The sequence below is a fragment of the Stegodyphus dumicola genome, chromosome 4 (assembly GCF_044657685.1).
Source record: "Stegodyphus dumicola isolate Sdum_Otavi_A_Nest chromosome 4, ASM4465768v1".
NCBI lineage: Eukaryota > Metazoa > Arthropoda > Arachnida > Araneae > Eresidae > Stegodyphus > Stegodyphus dumicola.
In genome coordinates this window covers 255,167,445-255,190,019 of record NC_140771.1, presented here as the reverse complement: position 1 = coordinate 255,190,019, position 22,575 = coordinate 255,167,445, and the positions used below count along the sequence as shown (strand labels likewise).

The window sequence follows — 22,575 nt, the reverse complement described above, 5'->3', positions numbered from 1 at the left end:
TAAATAGGAGTTCTAAAATTTTAAGTTTTCATTAATTTATAAGCATTTAAGTTCATTTAGTGTTTTTCATTCATTCAGTGTTTAAGTTCATTTAGCATTTAAGTTCATTTAGTTCGTTAATACCTATCAATAATTTGCTGCCTTTTTATCTAACACGAAACGTGTTTGAAATTTGATGAAACACAAAATAAACCATAAAATTATCATTATAAAAGCAACAAAGTAAATAAATACATAATATTACAACAATACAGAAAAGTAACAATGCAATTAAAAAGGATTTAAATGTTTATAATATTCCCTCATTACCATAAGAAGGTGGAAGTCTATAGTAGTGCACTTCCTAGGTTTAGAAGAAGGAGTTTTTTGCGATTCCAGTCAATGTGCTTCCTTGAATTTCCTCTCCATTGGCTTCGCATCATATGCTGTATCCATCGTCTTGGTCACGGTGTTGATCTTTCTCCTGTCAATCCAACAAATGTCTCCTAAATGCAGCTACAGATCTTCCAGGTGCTTTTGAAACAAAAAAAAAAAGGCATGTCTGATCTTCATTTAAACAGGAGGTGCCATGGCAAACAAAGATTATGCCCAAAAATGATCTGTGATGGGAGAAAATGATATTCCTTTACTTTTATGAACAGCACTCCTAAACAGCAGGAGTAACTGGCAGTTGATTCTGGCTTTGTGATACAAATAGAGAAAGATGATCCAAGATTGTTCAAATGAATCTCTTTACCCTGCTATCTGACTCTAGATGTAAAATAGTGGTTTGAGTCTTATCCATGCCAAAAATTCAAAGTCTTAAATGCGAATTTTCCTCAGGAAAATCATTTATTCCCACATGCAGCTTTTTGTCAGTTTCTGCTGTACCACCAATGAAATATTTCATTCTAGGAAGGATTGTAATATTATTGTGAGCAGTTATTTTAAAGCAGCTCATTTAATTTTCATTCCATCCAAACATGGGTATTTCTTCAGTGGATATTCTCAGATCATTATTATTTTATGTGTAAATCCAGATTAAAAAAAATATCTCCAAAGATGTATCTTTTAAGCCAGCTGCATAAACTATGTGCTCATATATCTGAGATGTGCAAACTTGATGTGCACATTCATTTTCCCAAGAACTTTTGTTTTCTTTTCATTCACAGTCTGTAGAATCAGAAATGGAATCTTTTTGTTTATTATCAAGGTACATCAGTTCTCAAAATAGTTTTGTTAGCATTGGTATCTGCAATCATGTGTACCCAAGGAAGTCCATTTATATCTCTTTCAGCACCGAGTCTCTGATTTCCACCATGAACTGATATCTGTAGAGCTCTGACAACAGTTTTATGTTTTCACTAGTTTCTGCTCCTTTGTGTAGTTTTACTTAGTCTTTTACAAATAGAACTCTGCTTCTGTAAATGCTTTTTACTGCTTCAGCTCTGGTGCTTTAATTTATTATTGTGGCTGCTTTGAATCTTGAATCCTTCTGTCACCTCTTCTCTTTTCATCGGTTTAGTCACCACTTTCAGCTTTGTGCCTTTAGTAAAGATGGTATCCTGTATAGGATGAATGACTCTTCTGCAGGCTTTCTGTGAAGCCTTCATTTTCATGGCATACAGTGGGCCTCTGCAACTCAAAAGCCTATGTGGGCCACTTTGGAGATGCATTTTATTCTGATGGGCTGCATTGTTTGTTTACACTACCCGACATTGAAAATGCAACATCAAGAAGGAGTGGCTAGAACGTGATGAAACTCGTCAAACAGAGAAAGACGGCAGAGAACAATAAGTGATCTTTATTTTGAAATGATATTTATAATACACACCAAGAACAGCCTCAGCTTAATGGGTTGTAGGACCACTTGAGATAGCCATACACGAAGTAACATGTCTAGGTACAGAGTTAATTAACACTATAGATGGTGTCCTAAGGAATGGCTTTCCATTCCCTGTCAACCATTTGTTACAGTTCATCTTCTGAACGTGGCAGTAGTAGGGTCTGCAAATCGCATCCAGTCGCATCCCAAATGTGTTCGATTGGTGAGAGATCAAATGAGAACGGTGGCCAGGTAAGCATGTGTACATTTTGCAGAGCACGCTGGCTAATGTGAGCAGCGTGTTGTCGGGAGTTATGCTGCTGATAAAGGGCACTGGACACTCTCTGAATGTAGGGGAGCACATCAATCACGTATCATCGGGCCACCATAGCCCTGAATACGAACTAGAGGTGATCTTGAATCGCAACAGAGCACAAAACACAATACTGCATTATGTGGTGGGGCGTTCCACAGTTGCTGCCAGATTAGACCTGTCTCCACATCGACCCCACACTCCTATGCAGCGACTATCATTGTAGAAACAGAAGCATGATTCATATGAGAACATGACCGTATGCCATTGTGTCGTCCACATCACTTGAGCCTGGCTTCATTGCAGATGTTGGTGTCTATGGTGTGGGGACAATGGCAGTGTTCTTAATGGAAGCCTTGAGTGCAGGCCACTGGCCACCAGTCGATGGCAAATGGTTTTGGTCGATATGGGAACATCCAGGGTATCTTGAACATGCTGCAGAATGGAGGTAGATGTGGCTTGTGGATGCACTGATCCACGTGTTGTGACATCACTCTGGGTGCACCTGCACCTCTTGAACTTGCCACATTTCCTTGTTCCAACAATCATCAGTACAGCCGGTGCACTTTGGACTTGCCCAGGTGTGTGTAGGCTGAGGTTTGCCTTATGGACCATCCTGCCCGTCTCAGTCCGATCACCAGGTCCCTTGTAAAATCGTTAATCTGCTGGAAATGCTTCTGTTGATCCTTCGTTAACGGCCTGGTACTCTGTGCTATAACATGCAAGAATAAATTTTCTACAATGATATTAAAGACATTATTATTCTGATAATGTAATAGCACAGAATACATGATTATTTTGTATACAGACAAGAACAAATTTTCTACAATGATTTCTGTAGCAGAAATAATGGCATGAAAATTGAACATTCTAATGGCTCCTTCCCTTATATCTTCTTTAACGTGCGCTGGAGAGCTGCACATTTCACATCATTCACGTAACTCAATGACATGCACCTACCCTGAAATTTGGATAATTTTAAAGCCGTTCCTTTCTGGTGTTCTTCTTTAGCTGGTACTTCTTGCTGGCTGGCAACAATCTTTTTCAGCTGCTGTTACATTTTTCTGGTTATCTGCATTCAGAGACAATCAGAATTCTGATACGAGTTGTTGTGAGCTATTAACTTTGTGGTCTTTTAAATAATCACTCTAGATAAACAGGATGATTTATTATAAACATTTATGATATACAGCACAATAAATAGCATGAAATACCTCAAAGAGTATATGAAGTAATTCTCAGCACATGAAAAATATTATCAATTTCCAAAATCACTCCTAGAGTAAACACTGTACCACATTTCAGCAAACACCTTCACCATTAAATCTCACAGCTGGTTAACAACCATTTCCCTAGCTCTCAGAGTAGTATTTATTTAGTGTAGCATTTCTACAAATCTATTGAGAAACAAATGCTTTAATTTAAAACATATGGCCACAAATTAAAAACAGGAATAAATGCAAATAATAATAAAGAATGATAACTCTAGAGTTCATTTGCGTAACAAAACAATAAGGCAACCAAGAAGGATTTAAATATTTACAGCAATGCAATCAAAAAAGATTTAAATATTGGGAAATATTTACAATAATAAATTTGCTGCACTTTATACTAAAATAACAGTATTTTGTAATCTAAAGTTATTTTTTGTTATTTTTAAGATTAGTGTTTCCATTTTATAAATTATTCAGTAATCTTGTTTTAATAATTTGTTTCTTAAAAAAGATTTCAGCTATAATACTATATATTTCCCTTCTTGCATCACATAGTACAAACAAATTTTGTTGGAATTTCATTAAAGATACTTTGATTTATCATTATGTGGAAGCTCCAATGTAAAAACTGCAAAAGACAGGTCTTTATCTTTTTTTTTTTCTTTCCAGTAATTAATATATGCTTTTAAAATATAACATTGTTATTGCAAGCACATCAGTTCATAAAGAAATCCATGTAAACAGCTATGTACAGAATTATACAGCTATTTCTAATATTAGCCATTTCAGTAATACAGTTTAGTAAATATGTTATCTATAATCTTAAATCATATTAATGTGTAACATGTATATCTTTAAAACTGTTGTGGTGTAATACATTAAATTGTTTAGAATTGAGAGTTGTAAAAATTCTTGAGACATTATTTTAAAATTTCTTTGCAAAATTGAAAATTTCAATGAATTCTTTAATAAAAGAACTTTTCAAAACAGCAATATGATAATTATGAATTGACACTTGATGGATTGTCTTTCAATATTACATATTTTACCTCCGCAACATTCAAAATATCATTTTTTTTTTACTTGGATACATATTTAGAAAAAGTTATTAACATGAAGCTAAACTTTGACGCTTTATCACTTCTTGTTGACAACATGACCTATTGTAGCTTTAGATATTGAAAACTCTGGCTTTTAGAGCGTTTTTACTTCCTTGTTTGAAGTAAAAAGGAAGTATTGTAATCGTGAAAAATTTCGGTTATCATATTTCAACGAAAATAATTCATTTTGACTGCTGTCGAATGCAATTTAATGATGTTTTTGCATGACATCTGTACATAAGGACAAAATAAAGGACTCACTGCCCCCAAAAAGAATTATAAAACTGATTAAAATGAATTCTGAGGAGATTTTTTCTTTTCATCTGTACGTACGTGTATGTATTTTGCATTAACTAAAAAATGAGTAGCTTCAGAACGTTCAAATTTTGTATATAGGACTGCTATAATGTGTAGATGTGCACCTCACATTTTGGTTGCAATCGGTTTCTTTATTCTAATATGTTTAAAAATTGTGCATTTTTTGCTTTAAAAAGTATTGAATTATGTTGTTCTTATCTTCTGCTCTGCGAAGCTACTGGCTAGGATCTGTACCTAGGCTGTCTCAGCCACGGGGGTATAAAATCACGAGCCTGGCGGTTCCAGAGCCCGGGGTTGGGTCATTTGTATGGCTGGACCCGGGGGAAAGGCATAAGACGTATACCAGATGGTTCTGTAGCTTGGTGTTGGACGGCACCGAGTTTGCTAGGTAATGTCCTGATGGGACGCGCTGCCCGTCTAGTACTGGCGGGAGCATTTAACGACCGATCAAGTCCATCAGGTTTTCAGGTCACGCCTCCGTCAAAAAGCGGAGAACAGGGAGTGATGACCCCTCGGGCCCGGCCCAGTAAGCGGAGGATTTTTGGAGTTATTCAGTCTGAGGAAGATCCGGTGTGGGACCCGGCTCCCCAGACATTAAGGATTAGTTTAAAACTCCCAAGTGGTCTTTGTAAAAATTGGGCTGAGGCTAAGTTTTGGATTTGTGCCCCACGACTCCAGCCCATAGAGTCGAATTCGTTTTGTGGCCTACCTGCCACGACCTTCCCTGCCTGATATGGGGGTTCACAGTAGGTCTAGGTCGGTTCCCCCAGTTGCGTCACTGTTCGCAGGAGGGGTGTATAAATGTTGATTGATTGATTAGGGTTTTCTTGCCTTTAGGTAACCTGCATGCGATAATTGTGAATTATCAACAATTTAAAATTTTTTAAGTGCAGCTAAGCCTAATTTTTATTTAGCACCGCAGCCATATTTCTTGAAACTTGTAGAATAGTTGATTTGTTGCCAGTCTAGAGAAACAAGCTTCATAACATCAAAGTAATATCATCTTTAATTATTTAAAATTAAATTATGCTTAATTCATTGTGGAATTATCATTTTAGTTATTAGCTTGTTTTTGAGTAGAAGCTGTAATTTAAATTGCAAAAATATTTTTTTAAAAATTGCTTTAACTGTACTTGGTGCTTTATATTTTTCTATACCTTTCATTTTAGTGAAAATATTTTAATTTCTTTTTTTTTTGTATTTTTGCCTTGCTGCGAAGTGAGAACTGAATTAATTGAATCATCTGTGAAAAACTGTTTTTTTTTTTTTTTTTACTTGTTTAATTTCTTTTATACACTGTTTTAGATTTATTATAGTATTTGAATAGAACATGTGATAATTCATCTAAAATGAATGAGATGTAACTAGCACTGAAGTGTTGCTATGGTAAAATAAATATAGTGAACATTAAAGAGTGCATTTATTCTATCGTGGTTTATGCGCTATCGCCGAAGTAGATTTAATTCAAATTTGTTAACTGTTAATTTAATATGTTCAGATTTTTTACGTAGTAATTAGATAGGAATAATTTTCTTTGGGAAAAGCACAAGCATAGCCTTCCGTCCATTGCTTCTTTAAAAGCACCATTTTGCATGAAAACAAAACTGTCAAGGAGCTGATGATTATTTATACCTTCAAAAATATAGCTGCAGTTAAAAAAATGAATTTCCAAGCAGATGATTGTGTTTTATAACAAATAAAAAATTGTCTAAAAATGTGTCAACATTCCTGTACTTCTCATCCAAATAATTTTCTCACTCTGCAACAAAACAAAATACATAAAAACTCGAAACAGTTTTATTAAAAATGATAAAATAAAGAAAAACAAAATGCCTAATACAGTTAAAACAAAGACAATTTTTATAATTAAAATTATTTTTTACACGAAAACAAGCAATTTGGTCAGGGGCAGGAAGACATGTTTTTCGTGTGCAAAACTCAAAGTTTACTTTTACTTTCACTCAGCAAAAAGACCCTGAAATTGTACACAAACTTAGTTAATTCACTATTCTACCAAGTTTTAAATGTAAAAAAAATATGGCTGCTTGTTAGGCTTAGGCAAGCTGAAACGATGTTTAAATTATTGATATTTCATGCAGATCAACTAAAGGCATGAAAACCTTAACTGGAACATAATTCAATCACTTTTAAATTAAACAAAATTGTGCTCACCGAGCCGAGTAACAGAATGAGTATATATATATGTATACAGTGGCTCTTAAAAGTGTTCGTACACTTATGATTTTCATTGAAATAGGGCTCTGTCCATTAATTAAAAGTAAACTTTCTGAATGAGATTTTAATAAGATCTATAATCTATTCATAACAAAATTACATGAAATATTTTTAAAATATAGTGAAACTTTATGTTTAAGAAATTAATAATAAAAAAATGACAAACATTTTATCTCGCAAAAGTCTTCGTACAGTTTGCCACTTTTTAATTTTTGCATTGTGGTGGCACTTATAAAAATCGTTTGCTTTAATTTTTTGTTTACTTCATAATATTCTATTTATTACTGAAAAATGGGTCCCAGTCGTAAAGAAATTACAAACAGCATTTGAAAATTGATAATTTTTCACTATAGTAGTGGGAAATCAATTCGAAATATCGCTAAATTAGCTAATTTATACCATTCTACAGTGCAGTATGTGATAAAACGCTTTAAAGAAATTGGATGAAAAAACGGTAAGAAAAGGTCGAACAAGAAAGTTAATGTGATGAGAGATTTATTAGATAATTTGAGAAAAACCCACATTTGAGTGCTGTAGAAGTTTCTGCAGAATTTAATCAAAATTTTCTACTTCAATTTCACCTGAATTTGTTCGACGAGTTCTCAGAATTACATGGGCGCTCTGACTGTAAAAAGTTTTTTTTGCTAGTGAGAAAAACAGAAAGCTTAGGCTTTCATTCGCAAAATCAACGATAAATACACCCGAACATACTGGAAAATTGTCCTAATTGCTGATGAAAGCAAATTTAATATTTTGGCTCCGATAGTCGATTAACTGAATGGAGAAGAAAAAACAAGGAACTTCATTATGAGAACTTAGTTCGAACAGTTAAGCATGGCGGTGGAAGTGCTTTTGTGTTGGGGTGCATGGCAGCATCCGGACTAAATAATTTGTTATTTATTGATGGCATAATGAATCATTCTCTTTATAAGAGACAATTTAAAATTATCAGCCCAAAATTTGGGTATTGGAAACAACTATTTTTAATCATGATAACGATCCTAAGCATACGGCTCTCAATGTTCGTCTGTGGTGTCTCTGTAATTGCCCTCAGATTTTGAAACACCACCTCAGTCACCAGATTTAAATATCATAGAACAAATTTGGAAAGAACTGGAGGTTAGAGTACGGAAACACGACATCAAAATGAAAAGCAAACTCAAAACAGTCATGATGGAAGAATGGATGAACATTGATACAGAAATTACGAAAAAACTAGTAAAATCTATTCCCAGATGTTTAAAAGCTGTTGCAGATGCTAAAGAAGGATATCTTACGAAATATTAATTTAACAAAAAATGAAAATATTTACTAATATGTCAAGATTTTTTTGAAGTGTACAAAGACTTTTTTGAGATAAAATGTTTGTCATTTTTTGATTATTAATTTTTTAAAAATAAAGTTTTGCTATATTTTAAAAATATTTCATGTAATTTTGTTAGGAATAGATTATAGATCTTATTATTAAAATCTCATTCAGAAAGTTTACTTTAATTAATGGATAGAGCCCTATTTTAATGAAAATCATAAGTGTACAAAATACTTTTGGGAGCCACTGTATTTATTACTGTGGTTTTGGCGGATTGCAACCAAAAAGGGAGGTGCACAACTACATGTCATAGCAGTCCCATATACAAAATTTCAATGTTCTGAGACTACTTTGTTTTTGAGTTATGCAAGAGACGTACATGCCTACATACAGATATCACAAAAGAAACTCTTCTGAATCTATTTTACAATACCTTTTGGGGGAAAAAGTCCTTTATTCAGTCCTTACGTACAAATGTCATGCAAAAACATTAAATTGCTTTTGATAGCGGTCAAAATAGATATGTTTGTTCAAATACGATACCCAAAATTTTTCGTGATTACAATACTTCTTTTACTTTGTGCAAGGAAGTAAAAAGAGGATGGAGATAAAACTAAAAGCTCTATTGAAACGATAAATAAAATGTATGTATCATGTTTAGAAAGAAACAAAGTAAAAAATGACTATTGAATGAAACAGATTTTGAACTTACTGTCAGCATATCCAAAGAAAGAATGCCATAGAAATACCTTTGTAAGTTATATATTGAACTAGAAAGTAAAGACACAAAATATGTTAGAAGCTTTATTAAAATTTTATTGCAATTTTCTGTTAGTTTTTAAAATATTTTCGATAGTAATGCCAAAGAGGAAAAAAAAATGAGCTTTGGCCATTGCAACAGTATTGATAAAAGGGATTTCCACAAATACTGCCAGAAAATTCGAGGGCTAGGCCCCTCCCCTAAAAAAAACTGTATGCAATCCACTTTCTGAACTTTTGACTGTAATATTATGTTTTCAGTTAAAACATCAGTAGTTTCTTCCCCCTCTCTCCAACTCCATAATTATTATAAATGTTCTGCTAATATTGGCCTTTTGGGCTGTCAATTATAAAGTTATGATTTAAATTAGACCTGCCAGTGTCTGAATGGTTAAATTACTAAAATCTGGTGGTTTGATTTCAAATCATAATGAAAAATGCTAGCTTCAAAGATATTTTCATAATTTTTTCCATGTATAATACAAATACCAGCCAATTTTCCTGAAAATGTCTTTGACGATTTTGAGTATCCATCACCTTGGTCATATTAACGTTCATGTGCTTTGTCATATACAAATATTTTAAATTACTGTGTATTTCAGAATATAAGCAGAAAACTTCTGTATAAAGTAGATTTTAAATTGCTGGTACAAATTTAGCTATATATCACTGAAAGTTTGAATAATTGTTCATCTGATCAGCCTATCAGATAAGCTAAAAAGTGAGTTCCAAGTTCTCATCCATTAAAAGTATTCTAGAAACAGTCATCTGATTCATTTTAAAAAACATTGCACTAGCTATGTTATAGACAAACTGAAGGTGTTATCTGTGACATGAATGATGATGATGTTAATTGTGAAAATGAAAATGGAGAATGCTTTCATTCACTGTAACTGAAAGATCTTTCAAGAATTGAAAAAAAAAAAAAAAAAAAAGAGAATCAGATATTGAGAAATGTGATTAATTTATATTATGATTAAATAAAATTTAGAAATATATTCTTCCCTTAATTTCAGTTATTAATTTTTGTTGTAAATTATTTCTGCCATCAAGTAGAGTATCTTCATGTGGTATGCTTTTTGGCCAAAATCAGATTTTGTCAAGGAGGCAAATGTTAGGATTTAAATTAGTACAGGCAGATAGAACATTTCATAGAATTGCTGTAAATTAGCTGCCATATGAGGTAACCCAAATAACTGAAATTATTGGTGTACTTTGTTCTGATATCAGAAATGTTAAATATGATGGATGTAATGTATTTTAATATTGAAGATCATATAACTATTTAATGCAATAAATGATTTTATTAAATTTTTTGTGGTAGTTTTCGTATTTTTAGAGTCATATTTTTTCACATGGAAAGTTTAAATTAATTTATCCTAGCATGTGCTTTGTCATATTAAATATATCGATTGGCCTCTTGTCTAACGTAAGAGAATTGAACACTTAAAGACTTAAAATAACAGTTTTTAAATATATTCATTACTTTCTTTGTTCTCTTTTTGCTGTGACTTTTCCATTAATTCTAATGAATAATTCTTTATACTCTTTGCAATATTCAGTTATGTAAAACAAACCGTGAATATACATGAGACAGTTAAATCCTAGAAAAGAGACCTGAAAATATGATTTCATATTCCTTTATTTTATAAATAAAAAAATTAATCTCTTTTCAGCCATGTATGAACACAAGATATTCACTCAAGGAATAATCTGGGATATTAATTCATTTGACCAATGGGGGTATGTGTACCTTTTATCAGTAAATTATGTAAAGCGATTAAATATGCATAAATTTTATCTTTATTTTGTATATCAAATAAATCATTACATGGCAATTATTTTGTGTTATCTATCTATAACTGAAATTTTCCAATCTGAGATGTCTACTATGAATTATTAAAAACATATGCTTCTATTACAGGGTAGAACTGGGAAAGCAGTTGGCTAAATTGATTCAACCTGAACTGAAAGGCAAAGAACCTGTATCCACTCATGATAGCTCTACTAATGGGCTAATCAATTTTATTAAAAAATTCCATTAAGAAACTGATGTATGATGCCACCTCCTTATTTTAAAGATTTGAAAACTGAATTCAGTATTATGAGTTTCTCTGGTTAGTGCTTAATACTATAAAACAATACTGATTTATGTTATTGTTTATATTAGTGATTTACTGTTATGAAAGCATTTTTATATCGTTGAATTATTATTCATTTCTTCAAATCATTGTAAATAAACAAAATATTTGTTTCCTTAAATTCCTTTCTTTAATTAATACTTCCTCATTTTCCTGTTTAAAATATTTTTGATCTTATCATGTATAAGCATACAGTATAATATATTTTGCAATTTGTTGCATATCCTGCTGATTTTTCTCATTTGAATCTCATTTACTATAAAATCCAGTGTGAAAAATTTGAAAAATAAATTTTGATTCAGCAGAAAATTTCCACACAAAATTATTTTTAAAACTCTACATGAGAATTAACAGCTGAAAAACTATGAAAATTTTTGGAATAATTGAATCTTGTCAGAGCATATTGTGGTAGGTGATCCGATATTGAATATAGGCTTCTAATTGCCAAGTAATAAATGAACAGTGCAGTTCATTTCTATAAAGAACCGGATGAAGAGAAAAGGCCAAAGAAAAAATGTGTGCAGACACCAATATTTCAATTTATAGAGGATAATAAATGAATTATGAAAACCACTTTTTAAAATTATATTGAATAAACAAATTTGAATTTATGAAGAATATTTTATTTATTGAAAACAGAAAAGGGGGAATTTCTGAAACCATTTTTTAAATATATATTTAATTCCTTAATTAGTCCAGTTTCAAACAGTCCAAGATGATGGCAGAACTCATTACCCAAATTATGTGAAGCATTTGCTGTATATTCATAACTATTCCTGGCTAGCAAAAAAGTCCAATCCTCTTTGACTTTACCTAGTTTCAAATATCTGCCTGTATGCAAGAATTGAAAAGTTGTCTAAAAGAAAAAATCTTAGGGAAGGATAATCTCTAATGTAATTCGATATTGTTTATTAATTATTGATTTCAATATTTAACTGTTTATTATTTAAAAGCAAGCAGTTTTTATATTTTAGACTTATTTATTTGTTTTTTAATTATTAAAATTAATACAGTTTTATTTTTCTATGCAGAATTCTTTATTCATTTGAAAATAGAATTTCAGAAAATTATACAGTGGTACTTTGGATCATTAACAAATTTTCCAAATGAAAAATGTCTAGGATGACTAATGAAGTCTTGAAATATGAACAAGTAAGCTCAGCAACAAAAGATACTTCATTATGCAACAGAGAAAATGGCTTTAGAAGAAGGCCAAAGAGAAAAAATTTTAGTTATTTGATTTGTGAAATTAGTGCAAAATGGAGCAAGCTGCAAAGGTTCACAGAACATTATCACTCTGATTAAAGCAGTAATAAGCCATAGCAAAAAAATTTGCAATGGCAGTGCCATGTCTTGCTTGAGGAGTATTTTAAACAGGAACAAATCCCAATTGACAAACTTTTAATATGAAAAAGGCTCAACAATTCTCAAGTAGCAGGAAACACTGTTAAAGGGGGGGGGGGAAGACAACAACTACCTGATGTTTTTTCAGAATAGGATTTCCGCTTTCACATAGCAATATTTAGCATCTTTGGCTCCTTCATTTTTCTTAAAGTTCCTTTGTAGAGAAACAGTAAAATTTAGTTCAAGTTATTTATTATATGCTAAATTCCGAGGTAAATTTTGAATACATTTAATATTGTACTTGTGCTATTAGATTTAATGATTTCAATTGGTTTTTCATTACAAACTTACATGCAAAGTACTCTTTTTCTAAGCAATCATTTGGATGAGAGAATGGATTAATTTTACATTAATACCCACAGAAAAAATAATTATGGTTTATTTGACAAATTATCTCCAGGAATGAATTATAAGTTCATGAACAAAGATTTTTTACTGTATTTCAGTTTTAGAACCTACTGTTTCCTCATGTAATTGCTTCTAAAAAGAAATATGCAGTAGAATTGAAAATTATTCTGAAGCAATATTTTTTCCAACTTTTTAATTAAAAGTATGAATACTGTTTTTATACTTCAAAACTAGTTATTAGAAAATGATTAATATAGCTTAGCATTTATTTTATTACTTTATAATTTCAAATCGATATTTTTCTCTCTCATAGGTGATTGTAAAATTACGGGTTTGCATCTCAGAACTGAAGAAATACGTCATCTATTATCAAACCGATAATTCTCTCTCGTAGGTGATAGTAAAATTATGGGTTTGCATCTTAGAACTGAAGAAATGCATCTATTATTCATTGATGAGTAAAGATCAGTTGATTATACCAATGAAAGCATGCATGGAGCATTTGGGGGGGGAGGAGAAAAGTAGAACACCTTATTATCTGCTGCTTCTGCAAAATGTTCTAACATCATATTTGTGTATATTGAAATAAGAGCAATGACAGATGAGAGACAAACCTCCACTTATAGTCAATATGAATGTGTGCACGATACAGGATGAACATTGGCATAGCTGTGAGGACATACCAATATTGAAAAATCATAACATTTATACTTCATACTCATTGCACATGAGGCTATATGTTACATATTTAAAAAAGCAAAATCTTAACCTAACTCCGATATATGAGAGAAATATGAAAGTGAATCATTTCTTAAAACATTTATTTATAAAACTCAAAAAATTCTCTATATCAAGCAATAATTTATTAAGAGCATTTTGTGTAGTTTGCAAGAATAGTACATAAATTAATGCATACTTCAGAATTACTTTGCAGTCAAAATCAACATTATAAATAACTTTCAATGTTAATTTGTCATGCCTTATTTGGCTAAGTTTTTTTTATTTCACTGAAAATTAATGACTAATGTAGCTAAAGACATGCTAAATTAACCTGGAAAGTTATTTCTCAGTTTCACTTTCTTTGGCATCAGCTCCAGATAATAATCCCAATAATGCATTTTCGACACCAGTTTCAGGAAGATTTCATCAGATGCATTCAGAATAAACAATTTCAAATTTTTCTAGTTCTATAATTTTCAGCAAAATTCATATTTTGTTTTTGATTAAATTTAATAATAAATTTATTTTCCCTCCTGCCTTTATCAAGTGATGTCGACTGTTTTTTTGCAACAGTTTACTTATGCAGTATAAGCAAATGAGTTTGTATAGCATTTTTTCTGAAGGGAAATCTATTTCACTGGGGTCTTTTACAATGAATTATTGATAATATTATTTAGTACAAAGTCCGTAATCTGGACATCCATTATCCGAAACGATCTATAATCCGGACCTCAAAGCCACAAACTTGCGCATGCGCGTGAAGCCAATAAAGCATTTACACATGCGCGTTTCCGATAGTGAAGAAAGCGACAAAGATGTTATTGAAAATGAAAAAATTTTAATTGACAAATTAGTCGATATTCTCGACACAGCAATTACAGGATTTGAACAATGGAACTTAGCAACTGAACAAGAAATTATGTCTGTTTATAGAAGAGAGAATTAAAAAAAAAGTATTAGCACAAAAAAAAAAAAAAAAAAGCAACTTAAACAACGTACATTGATAGAAATGTTTACTAAAGTAAACAAATAAATATTATTACGGTTTCATATTTTTAATTGTATAATTTCTGCATGCCATCTCACCAAATTTAAATTGATGATCTATAATCCGGAAAACTCCCTAATACGGAATCGCTGAAGTCCCGATTACGGACTTTGTACTGTAATACAAAAATTAAATTGCAATGCATACACAAACATTGCAATATAATTTTCACAATATATATATATATATATATATATATATATATAAATTACAAAACCTTATTTGGCATTAATATCTGAAAATGAGGCTGAAAGCTTTTTGAGAGATCTCAAATTTGTCTACTTTCTGTAACTGGTATATGACTACAAACAAAATTTTCCATTCAAAATAAAAATGCTTCTGTTTCTCTAATACAAATAGGAAATTTTGGCTTTGGCATGGGGGGGGGACCAACACAAATCCTTAATTTATCCTCATCACATTGAGAGTTTCATAACATTATGCATTTTTGCACGACATATTTTATTAGGCTTTATAATTTAATGATCTCAAATTGTTCCTTTAGTATCATAAATTTAGCATGGTGATTAACTGATATTACATGGGAAGGTAAGACAATTTTACAATGCATTTAACTTACATGCTGGCAAAAACAATATTTTGTAATAATAAGAAACATACCTACACTTTGTATGGTACATTTGGGGACAGCTATTAACACAAGACTATGTTACATTTTGGGCACTAGGTTACATATTTATTACATTTTGGGGCAGCTATTAACACAAGACTATTTTAAAGGCTAGAAAAAGACAACTTTAATAGAAGTTACAAAGGGATGATACTTTTTAGTGAATACTTTTCATATATAATGCATATCATGATGAAATTAATTCATTACATTTCATGAAGCTGGAATAAAGTTCTTGAAGTTTTGATACTTAAACACATCATAACAATCTGTCCTTAATTTTTTACAAAATACATAAATTGATTTACTTTTTCAAGCGACTTTTCAAGGGTAGTCATACAACTGAAATCTTCATAACACTTAAAAAACAACTTAGAAATCTTTATTAACAACTAAATATATTCAAATAAAAGGGTTTTCTTTATTTACTTTTTTTTTTTTTTTATAAATTTTGAGGTGTTGCAAGCCTTTTATGTTGATGTTCTGTAAATGGGGTGATTCCTCTAATTTTTGTATTAATTGGGTCTACATATATATCTGCATACAATTCATCAACTGAAATTTCATTTGATGTTTTTGCAGCTGTGACTGCTTCTTCCACTTCTTTTCGAACTTCCTGGTCAATTTTCTAAAAACAGAAGGGGAGGCAATAATCAGAATAATTTTTTTTAAATTTATAAATTACAAAAATAGAAATTTAAGCAAAAATTCTAAAAAAAAATATACAGTCAAAAGTCGTTAATTCGGACACCCATAAACCGGAATGATCTTAATCCAGACCTCAAAGCTACAAACATTCTGCGCATGCGTCTACTTGACGCATGCGCGTAAGACCTTTACAGCTGTGAATACGCGTGTGCGCATGCACATAATACATTTATGCATGTGCGTTTAATGTATAACGGACGGTATAAGCTAAGCTAAAATTATCTAATTCAGTTAATGTTGCAGATTGTATTGTTCCTTAATCTTCGAATTGGATCCAGCTTATTATTTTTTGTATACTGTTAGAGCAGTTTTACAAAAGCTAGCTTGAACTTTCGATTATGTCAAATAGAATTTCCGATATACATTTACTAATATGTAAAGGATCTACAAAACGAAAGTATGTTTCGAAGTCCATTAAACAAAAAGTGGAATTGCTGCCAAAAATGGATAAAGGCATATCCTTTGTTTATCTAACCATTCTGAAATCTATTTATCAATTTCACGCTGCTCTGCGGCGGCGTGGGGGTGAATGCCGCTGCACGCAATGAATTGGAAGTTGATCTGTCAGCACTATCCTTATCTTCAGGGCAGATGTTTTTATTTTATTTGGCTTATAATTCCTTACTAAATGTAGTATTTAATCTCGATGTACTCAGTCTTTGATATGATTTAAATCAAATTTCTCATTATTATAATTCGCTTCCGATAGTGAAGAAAGTGACGTAATATTAGGTTATTGAAAACGAAAAAATTTCGATTGACAAATTAGTCGGTATTCTCGACACAGCAATTATAGGACTTGAACAGCGGAACTTTGTAACTGAAGAAAAAATTATATCTGTTTATAGAATTAAAGAGAAAGTATTATCACATAAAACAAAGCAACTTAAACAACTTACATTGAAAGAAATGTTTAATAAAGTAAACAAATAAGTATTAAGTTTTTTTTTTGTAAATTTTGATACCTTTTAGATCATAATTGTTCTTTATTTCAGAAATTACGGTTTCATATTTTTAATTTCTGCATGCCATCTTACCAGATTTAAACTGATGATCTATAATCCAGAATCGCCGAAGTCCCGACGAGTCTGGATTAACGACTTTTGACTGTATTTAAAATAGACTTTTCATTTTAGTAAAATAATTAATGCAAAGTGCTAAATAATATGCTCTAAAATTTCTTATATTTACCTTCAATTCATCAGCTGTTACCAAATTAGTACTAATAATTTTTTCCCTGAAAGATGTTATGGGATCTCTTGTTTGTCGAACCTCTTGCACTTCCTCACGAGTACGATAACTATTTAGGGTAGAAGAAGAAAAAGAAATTCAAACCAAAACTTAACACCAAGTAAAGTGCTAAACACTGTAGTAGAAGAATATCAAGAATATTATTGCAAACAAAAGCTTAAAACTGTTTTGTACATTTACAAGCTTAGATTTACTTTAGATTTTACTAAAAGGTAAACATACAACATAAATCACATTAATATAAATAATTTATAAATTTTTAAACAAAAAAAATCTTTTAATATATCTTATAAACATAAGTTTTGAGACTAGGTTATATAAACATTATTTTTTTTTTTTTCCTGATAGAACAGAAATTTTGATTTTCTATTTGTAAATATTGAATTTCAATTTGTATCTTATGTTGTAATGTTAAGGGCCCTATAACACTTCCTTCAGTTACCTCCTACAATTGCAGGTACCACACATAAATGCTAATACAAGATTTAACTACCTATTTTTTGCAAGATTTTAATGAGGAAAAACAAAAGCACATCTGTTCTTTGTCAACTAAAAGCTTTGTAAATGTAACTATAATATGAAATTAAGAGGACAGGAGCATATTAAGCTTGAATGCGAAGAAACGAAACGGTATTAAGATTTTCAACTTCTGAATTTTGTCATAAAAACATCTGCTCTGAGAACTTCAGGAGAAACGTATGAAAAATCAATATAGTATACTCATATTTCTTTAATGCATAATCAAGTTGATTCCATGTGGCCAGAAACTGTAAGAATAATTTTAGTACTTCTGTCACTTACATTAGGTCCACAGATATTTATAATGAGAACTTGATATTTATTACCTTGAGACTGCAGACAAGGTATTTTTTAATGTCCTTTGTTCCTTTCATCGTTTTTATCAGATGATGAGAAAGTGACATATAATTAAATTCCATATTCAGAAACAAGGGCTACTAAGAATTTTTATCATTAAAAGTTATTTGGTTCTAACTGAAATAGTTTTAATGAGAAGTAAATACAAAGACTGGCAAAGATTCTCTTAAAGCATGAACTCATTCACAACAATACAGATCATATAGACAGTCAAAGCAAATAGCCCTCTCGTGCTTTACTGTATTTAATGATAGTCATATGAGAGTGGAATTAATTGTTTCTGCATGTAAACAGACTGAAATTGGGGACTAAGTAACATAAGATCAAATACAATTCAATCAAACTGAATAAATGGGAGGAGGAAAGAACAATTTTAGAAAGATTATTTTCTAACATTGTGTTTCTAGTGGAAAGGACTGTTCCATTAAGAAATCAAGAAAAGATTTCTAGTCAAATTCTAGAAAAGAACTAAAGTTATAGAAAATTTCTAGAAAAATAAGAGTTCACGGTCAAATATGAAACTATGATAAACTAGCATATTCAATGAACAACAGAACTCAAAAGACTGGTTACGTATCTGAACAAAAACATTAAAAAAAATTACAGTAATTTTAATAATGATTTATAATAATTTGTAATTTTAATAATGTATGTAATTTTAATAATGATATAATAATGATAATTTTAATAATGAATTTGTCTTTATTATAAAAATGAATGATCAGAAACATGTTAATCAGTTTTATTTTATACAATAGTCTTATTTTTTTTTCAATAGTTTTATTTATATGTTATAAAAAAGAGTGTGATTTTTTTATTAGATTATACTATCACTGTTATATGTTGATTTATATTATAACTTTTGCAGTCTTTGCAGAAGCGGGGAGATATTTTATCAAATTACGCCCTTAGAGGAAACCTCATTGAATTATTATTTCATATATTTTACCCAATTAAAAAAAAACTTCTTGTAGACTGTCATGATAAGTTGCATGACAATGCACACTTGCCTACCTACCAAATACAGTTATTGGATTTTTTTAAAGAAACCTAGAGAATTTTTCCACCAACAAAAATATACAAAAAAGGAATTATTTTTTTAATAATAAACTATAAACACTATCTAATGCGTATCTAAAAGTGCAATCTATATATTTTAAAACCAGCGCAGTGGAGTCCGTAGGAAAAAGGACCGAGTCCGACTCCTGGAATTTTAATGACTCCGACTCGACTCCCTCGTATATATACACATGTAAACATATACACATGGGTTACAGCTTATTTTTTTAATATAAAAGAAGTAATAGATGCTACAGAAAAAAATTGATGGCATAGCAAATTATTTATATTAATTAGCATTTATTATAAAATGGAAAAACTGGCATTAATTATTTCTAAGAAACAGTATAGCTTCGGCAAGATTTTCTTTGTTGGATAGCCATAGATCCGATTTGATAAACTTCAGAATTGAGAAGAGTCTTTGCACACTAATTTGAGTAGGAGGAAGAGCTATTACTGTTACTGTTTACTTCTTTTAACTTTTCAGGATAGATTTTTAGAAATTCTAAAAGAGGTGTCTTGCAAGTGCAATCATATTTCTCTATTTCTTCAAAGGCTGTATAGAAATCTTGTTTGTATTTTTTCATTTTTATATCTAACGGCTCGTTTTTAATTTTCATTCGCTTTGCATTAGCCTTTTGAATATTATCCAAAAATATTTCTCAAAATATAATTCATGAATGAAAAAGGATCATAGAGACTCAATTGCAATGTCTGCAGTTTGACTGTCTTGATTCAAATTCTCCAATTGTTCTGAGAATAATTTCATTCTTAATGAAAATTCACAGATGACTTTCTTTACCTTTTTAATTTGTTCGTCATCCAAGAAAATTCGGTGTTTCAGATCTCCATATATTAAACCCAGCAAGATCTCATTGTCTAGCAAACTAGTGTCTCTTTTCTTCATTGAAGAAATGATTCCTTCTGCAATAAACCCTCCATTTCAGAAAGAACAAACATCCCATGCTCGCCTCCTGTCAATTCTTCAGATTGCAGTTTTTTTGTGGCTATATATGGTATAGAAAGAAGAGTTTCCAATTTTGCAAGATCATTCCACAGTCTTTCTGTTAGTGAAGCATTAGGGTTATCTACATCTTCTAAAAAAAATTCTTAATTCTAAAAACCTCTGTATCATCAAACATGTACTTCCTTATTGCATTGCTTGATCAATAATTGCTCCTTTTTCTGCTCGCTTCCTAAGAATGGCATCAGTTTTAGGAGTTCTTACTGCTATTGCTGCTTACCTAAATTTATCAGTGAGATTTGTATCTAAATGAAGTAACTAAATGAATCAGTTTAATCACTAATGACAAATATCACATCCATTCTCCTCCCTTATATTTATTAATAGGTCGATAAAACAGAAAATAATCATTTATTAATGTATACAGCCCATAAATAAAAATAATAGCTTGTTATTAATTTTTTCAATTCATTTTAATTTCATTTCAAATTCAAACTGCCTAACGAAAACTGGAGGAGTCGACCTGTTTTTAGCGACTCCAGCTCCGACTCCTTTTACCCCAAAATCTGCCCGACTCCACAGCCCTGGTTAAAACTATATCTAACATTTGAAATATTTTATACAAAAATAGTTTACTCTATTTTAATACAATTAACAACAACATCACATTTTGCTGCCTTTAAGAATGAAGCGTTTTAATATTGCTCATAGTAATTACCACATTAGCCTGTTTTTGCTAATTAAAAGTTCTACCTGAATATCATAATGTATATTGGATGTAATAGTGCATTTTTTAATGATAATACTAATTATCTTAAATTTGGCACAGTGCGGAATTAGAAGGATGGCTAACATTATTTTAGACATTTCACTATATTTTAAAACTCTTAAGAGCCATTTTTCATTTTCTAACTATGCTCCCACTGTATATCAGTTTTTATTAATTCTATATCATGCAAAACCTTAGGAACAAGAGAAAGGTGGGAGAAATGTGTTGTAAATCGGATTGGTGGAAATATGCTAAAAAATTGAGTGTCTGCTGCCTAAATATGCACAGCTGGCAAGTGAAGCAATATACAAGGGGAAAACAGTGGCAGATAAAGCTTTTCTTTTCAAGATACCCAAAAAACTGTTATATATTTTATTCACCTTGCAAAATAATTTGTTTGCTAGTGTTGCAGTAATATAGGGAAGTAGTCTGACCTAATAATTAGCGTAAGTACATAAAACTTTACCACTGACAACAATTTTGTGGAAGCTTAGTCCAAAAGAATTAATGCATTGTTGTTAGAGATGAAAATTATAGAAGTTGGTAAAGCTTTTACCATTATTAGAACAATGCTTTGATAATGGTGTACTAAGCACCCATGAAGTTGCAGTAAACTATAAATTTTTACTTATTTGTGTTAATTATTACACTGAACTTCTTTGCCAAGGGGTAAGCAGAAAACCTGATTACAAAATTAACAGATGTTATTCTTTTCAGTAATATTTCAGCAACTCGATAACTAGAGCAGCAGTAAGGTGCATTTGGTATGAAAATAAGAATTAACTCATTTTAGAAGAAAATCATTTATTAATAAATGTCTTCAACATGCTTCATATCTGTAACAGACACTGCTCCTACATCTTTAAGGGAAAGATTTCAAGAAAACACCATACAGTGGCATAAAATTTTATCAATTTAGTTAAGCCTTTGTGACCAGTGTTGTTTGCAACATAAAGAACTTAGCACAGGGTTCGTAAGAGTCCTTAAAAGTGTGTTTAAGGTTTTTGGAATCGATTTTTGGTCTTTGAAAATTCTTAATTTCGGCCCAAATCATTAGAAGGTCTTTAATTTTAATCATCTGAAATTTCTGTTTGTTTTTACGACTGTCATTTTGAGTGTGAATTGGCATTTTGGAGGAATATTTTTGGCAATTTGCTGATAAATATGGTTATCTTTTCACTGCCATATTATTATAGTTCCATTTTGGCCACTTATTATGCAATATTTTGAACTTGAAAAATAAGCAAGGTATAATGCTATAAACCTCAATTTACGAAACAGTTCTTAGCAATAGCAAAATAGCTATGTAATTCATTAAAAATGTCTTTTTAATTTTTTCATGGTAAGAGAGTTTGAGACAATACCATGAAATTATTGAACGGCTCTAAATTTGGTGCCTTACCAACATTTTGGCAATTTTTAAGATCAGTTTCTATAGTAAATTTTTAATTCCGAGATCTGAGAATTTTTCTACGATTTTCCTTTTTAAACATTGTAACATTGATAAATTTCATTAAAATAATGGTAATATATTGAAATTATATTTAAAAAATAACATTAAAATGTAACATTTTGATTTTTTGCTGTCATATTATAGAAAGTTC

General features: G+C 30.8%; 2 protein-coding genes across 5 annotated transcripts in view; one reads left to right on the top strand and one right to left on the bottom strand.

Annotated features, from left to right (window-relative positions):
* The window catches only part of Pgi (glucose-6-phosphate isomerase), a 38,185-nt gene extending 23,978 nt beyond the window's left edge, over nt 1-14,207 (top strand). For 3 of the 4 annotated variants that reach the window (XM_035357723.2, XM_035357713.2, XM_035357728.2), the window contains 2 exons: nt 10,729-10,795; nt 10,977-11,314. In XM_035357723.2, the coding sequence (XP_035213614.1) occupies nt 10,729-10,764 (36 nt within the window). In that variant the 3' untranslated portion in view covers nt 10,765-10,795; nt 10,977-11,314. Of the gene's footprint in view, nt 1-10,728; nt 10,796-10,976; nt 11,315-13,258 lie in introns of those variants that run through there. The other variant, XR_004757955.2, reaches the window with a different exon arrangement.
* Nucleotides 14,208-15,745: 1,538 nt separating this feature from the next.
* Nucleotides 15,746-22,575, bottom strand: part of LOC118187526 (putative pyruvate dehydrogenase E1 component subunit alpha, mitochondrial) — a 56,025-nt gene continuing 49,195 nt past the window's right edge. The window contains exons 8-9 of the mRNA XM_035357769.2: nt 17,244-17,352; nt 15,746-15,972 (exon numbers count right to left, since the gene is read on the bottom strand). Coding sequence (XP_035213660.1) covers nt 15,787-15,972; nt 17,244-17,352 — 295 coding nt within the window. The 3' untranslated portion in view covers nt 15,746-15,786. The remainder of the gene's footprint in view (nt 15,973-17,243; nt 17,353-22,575) is intronic.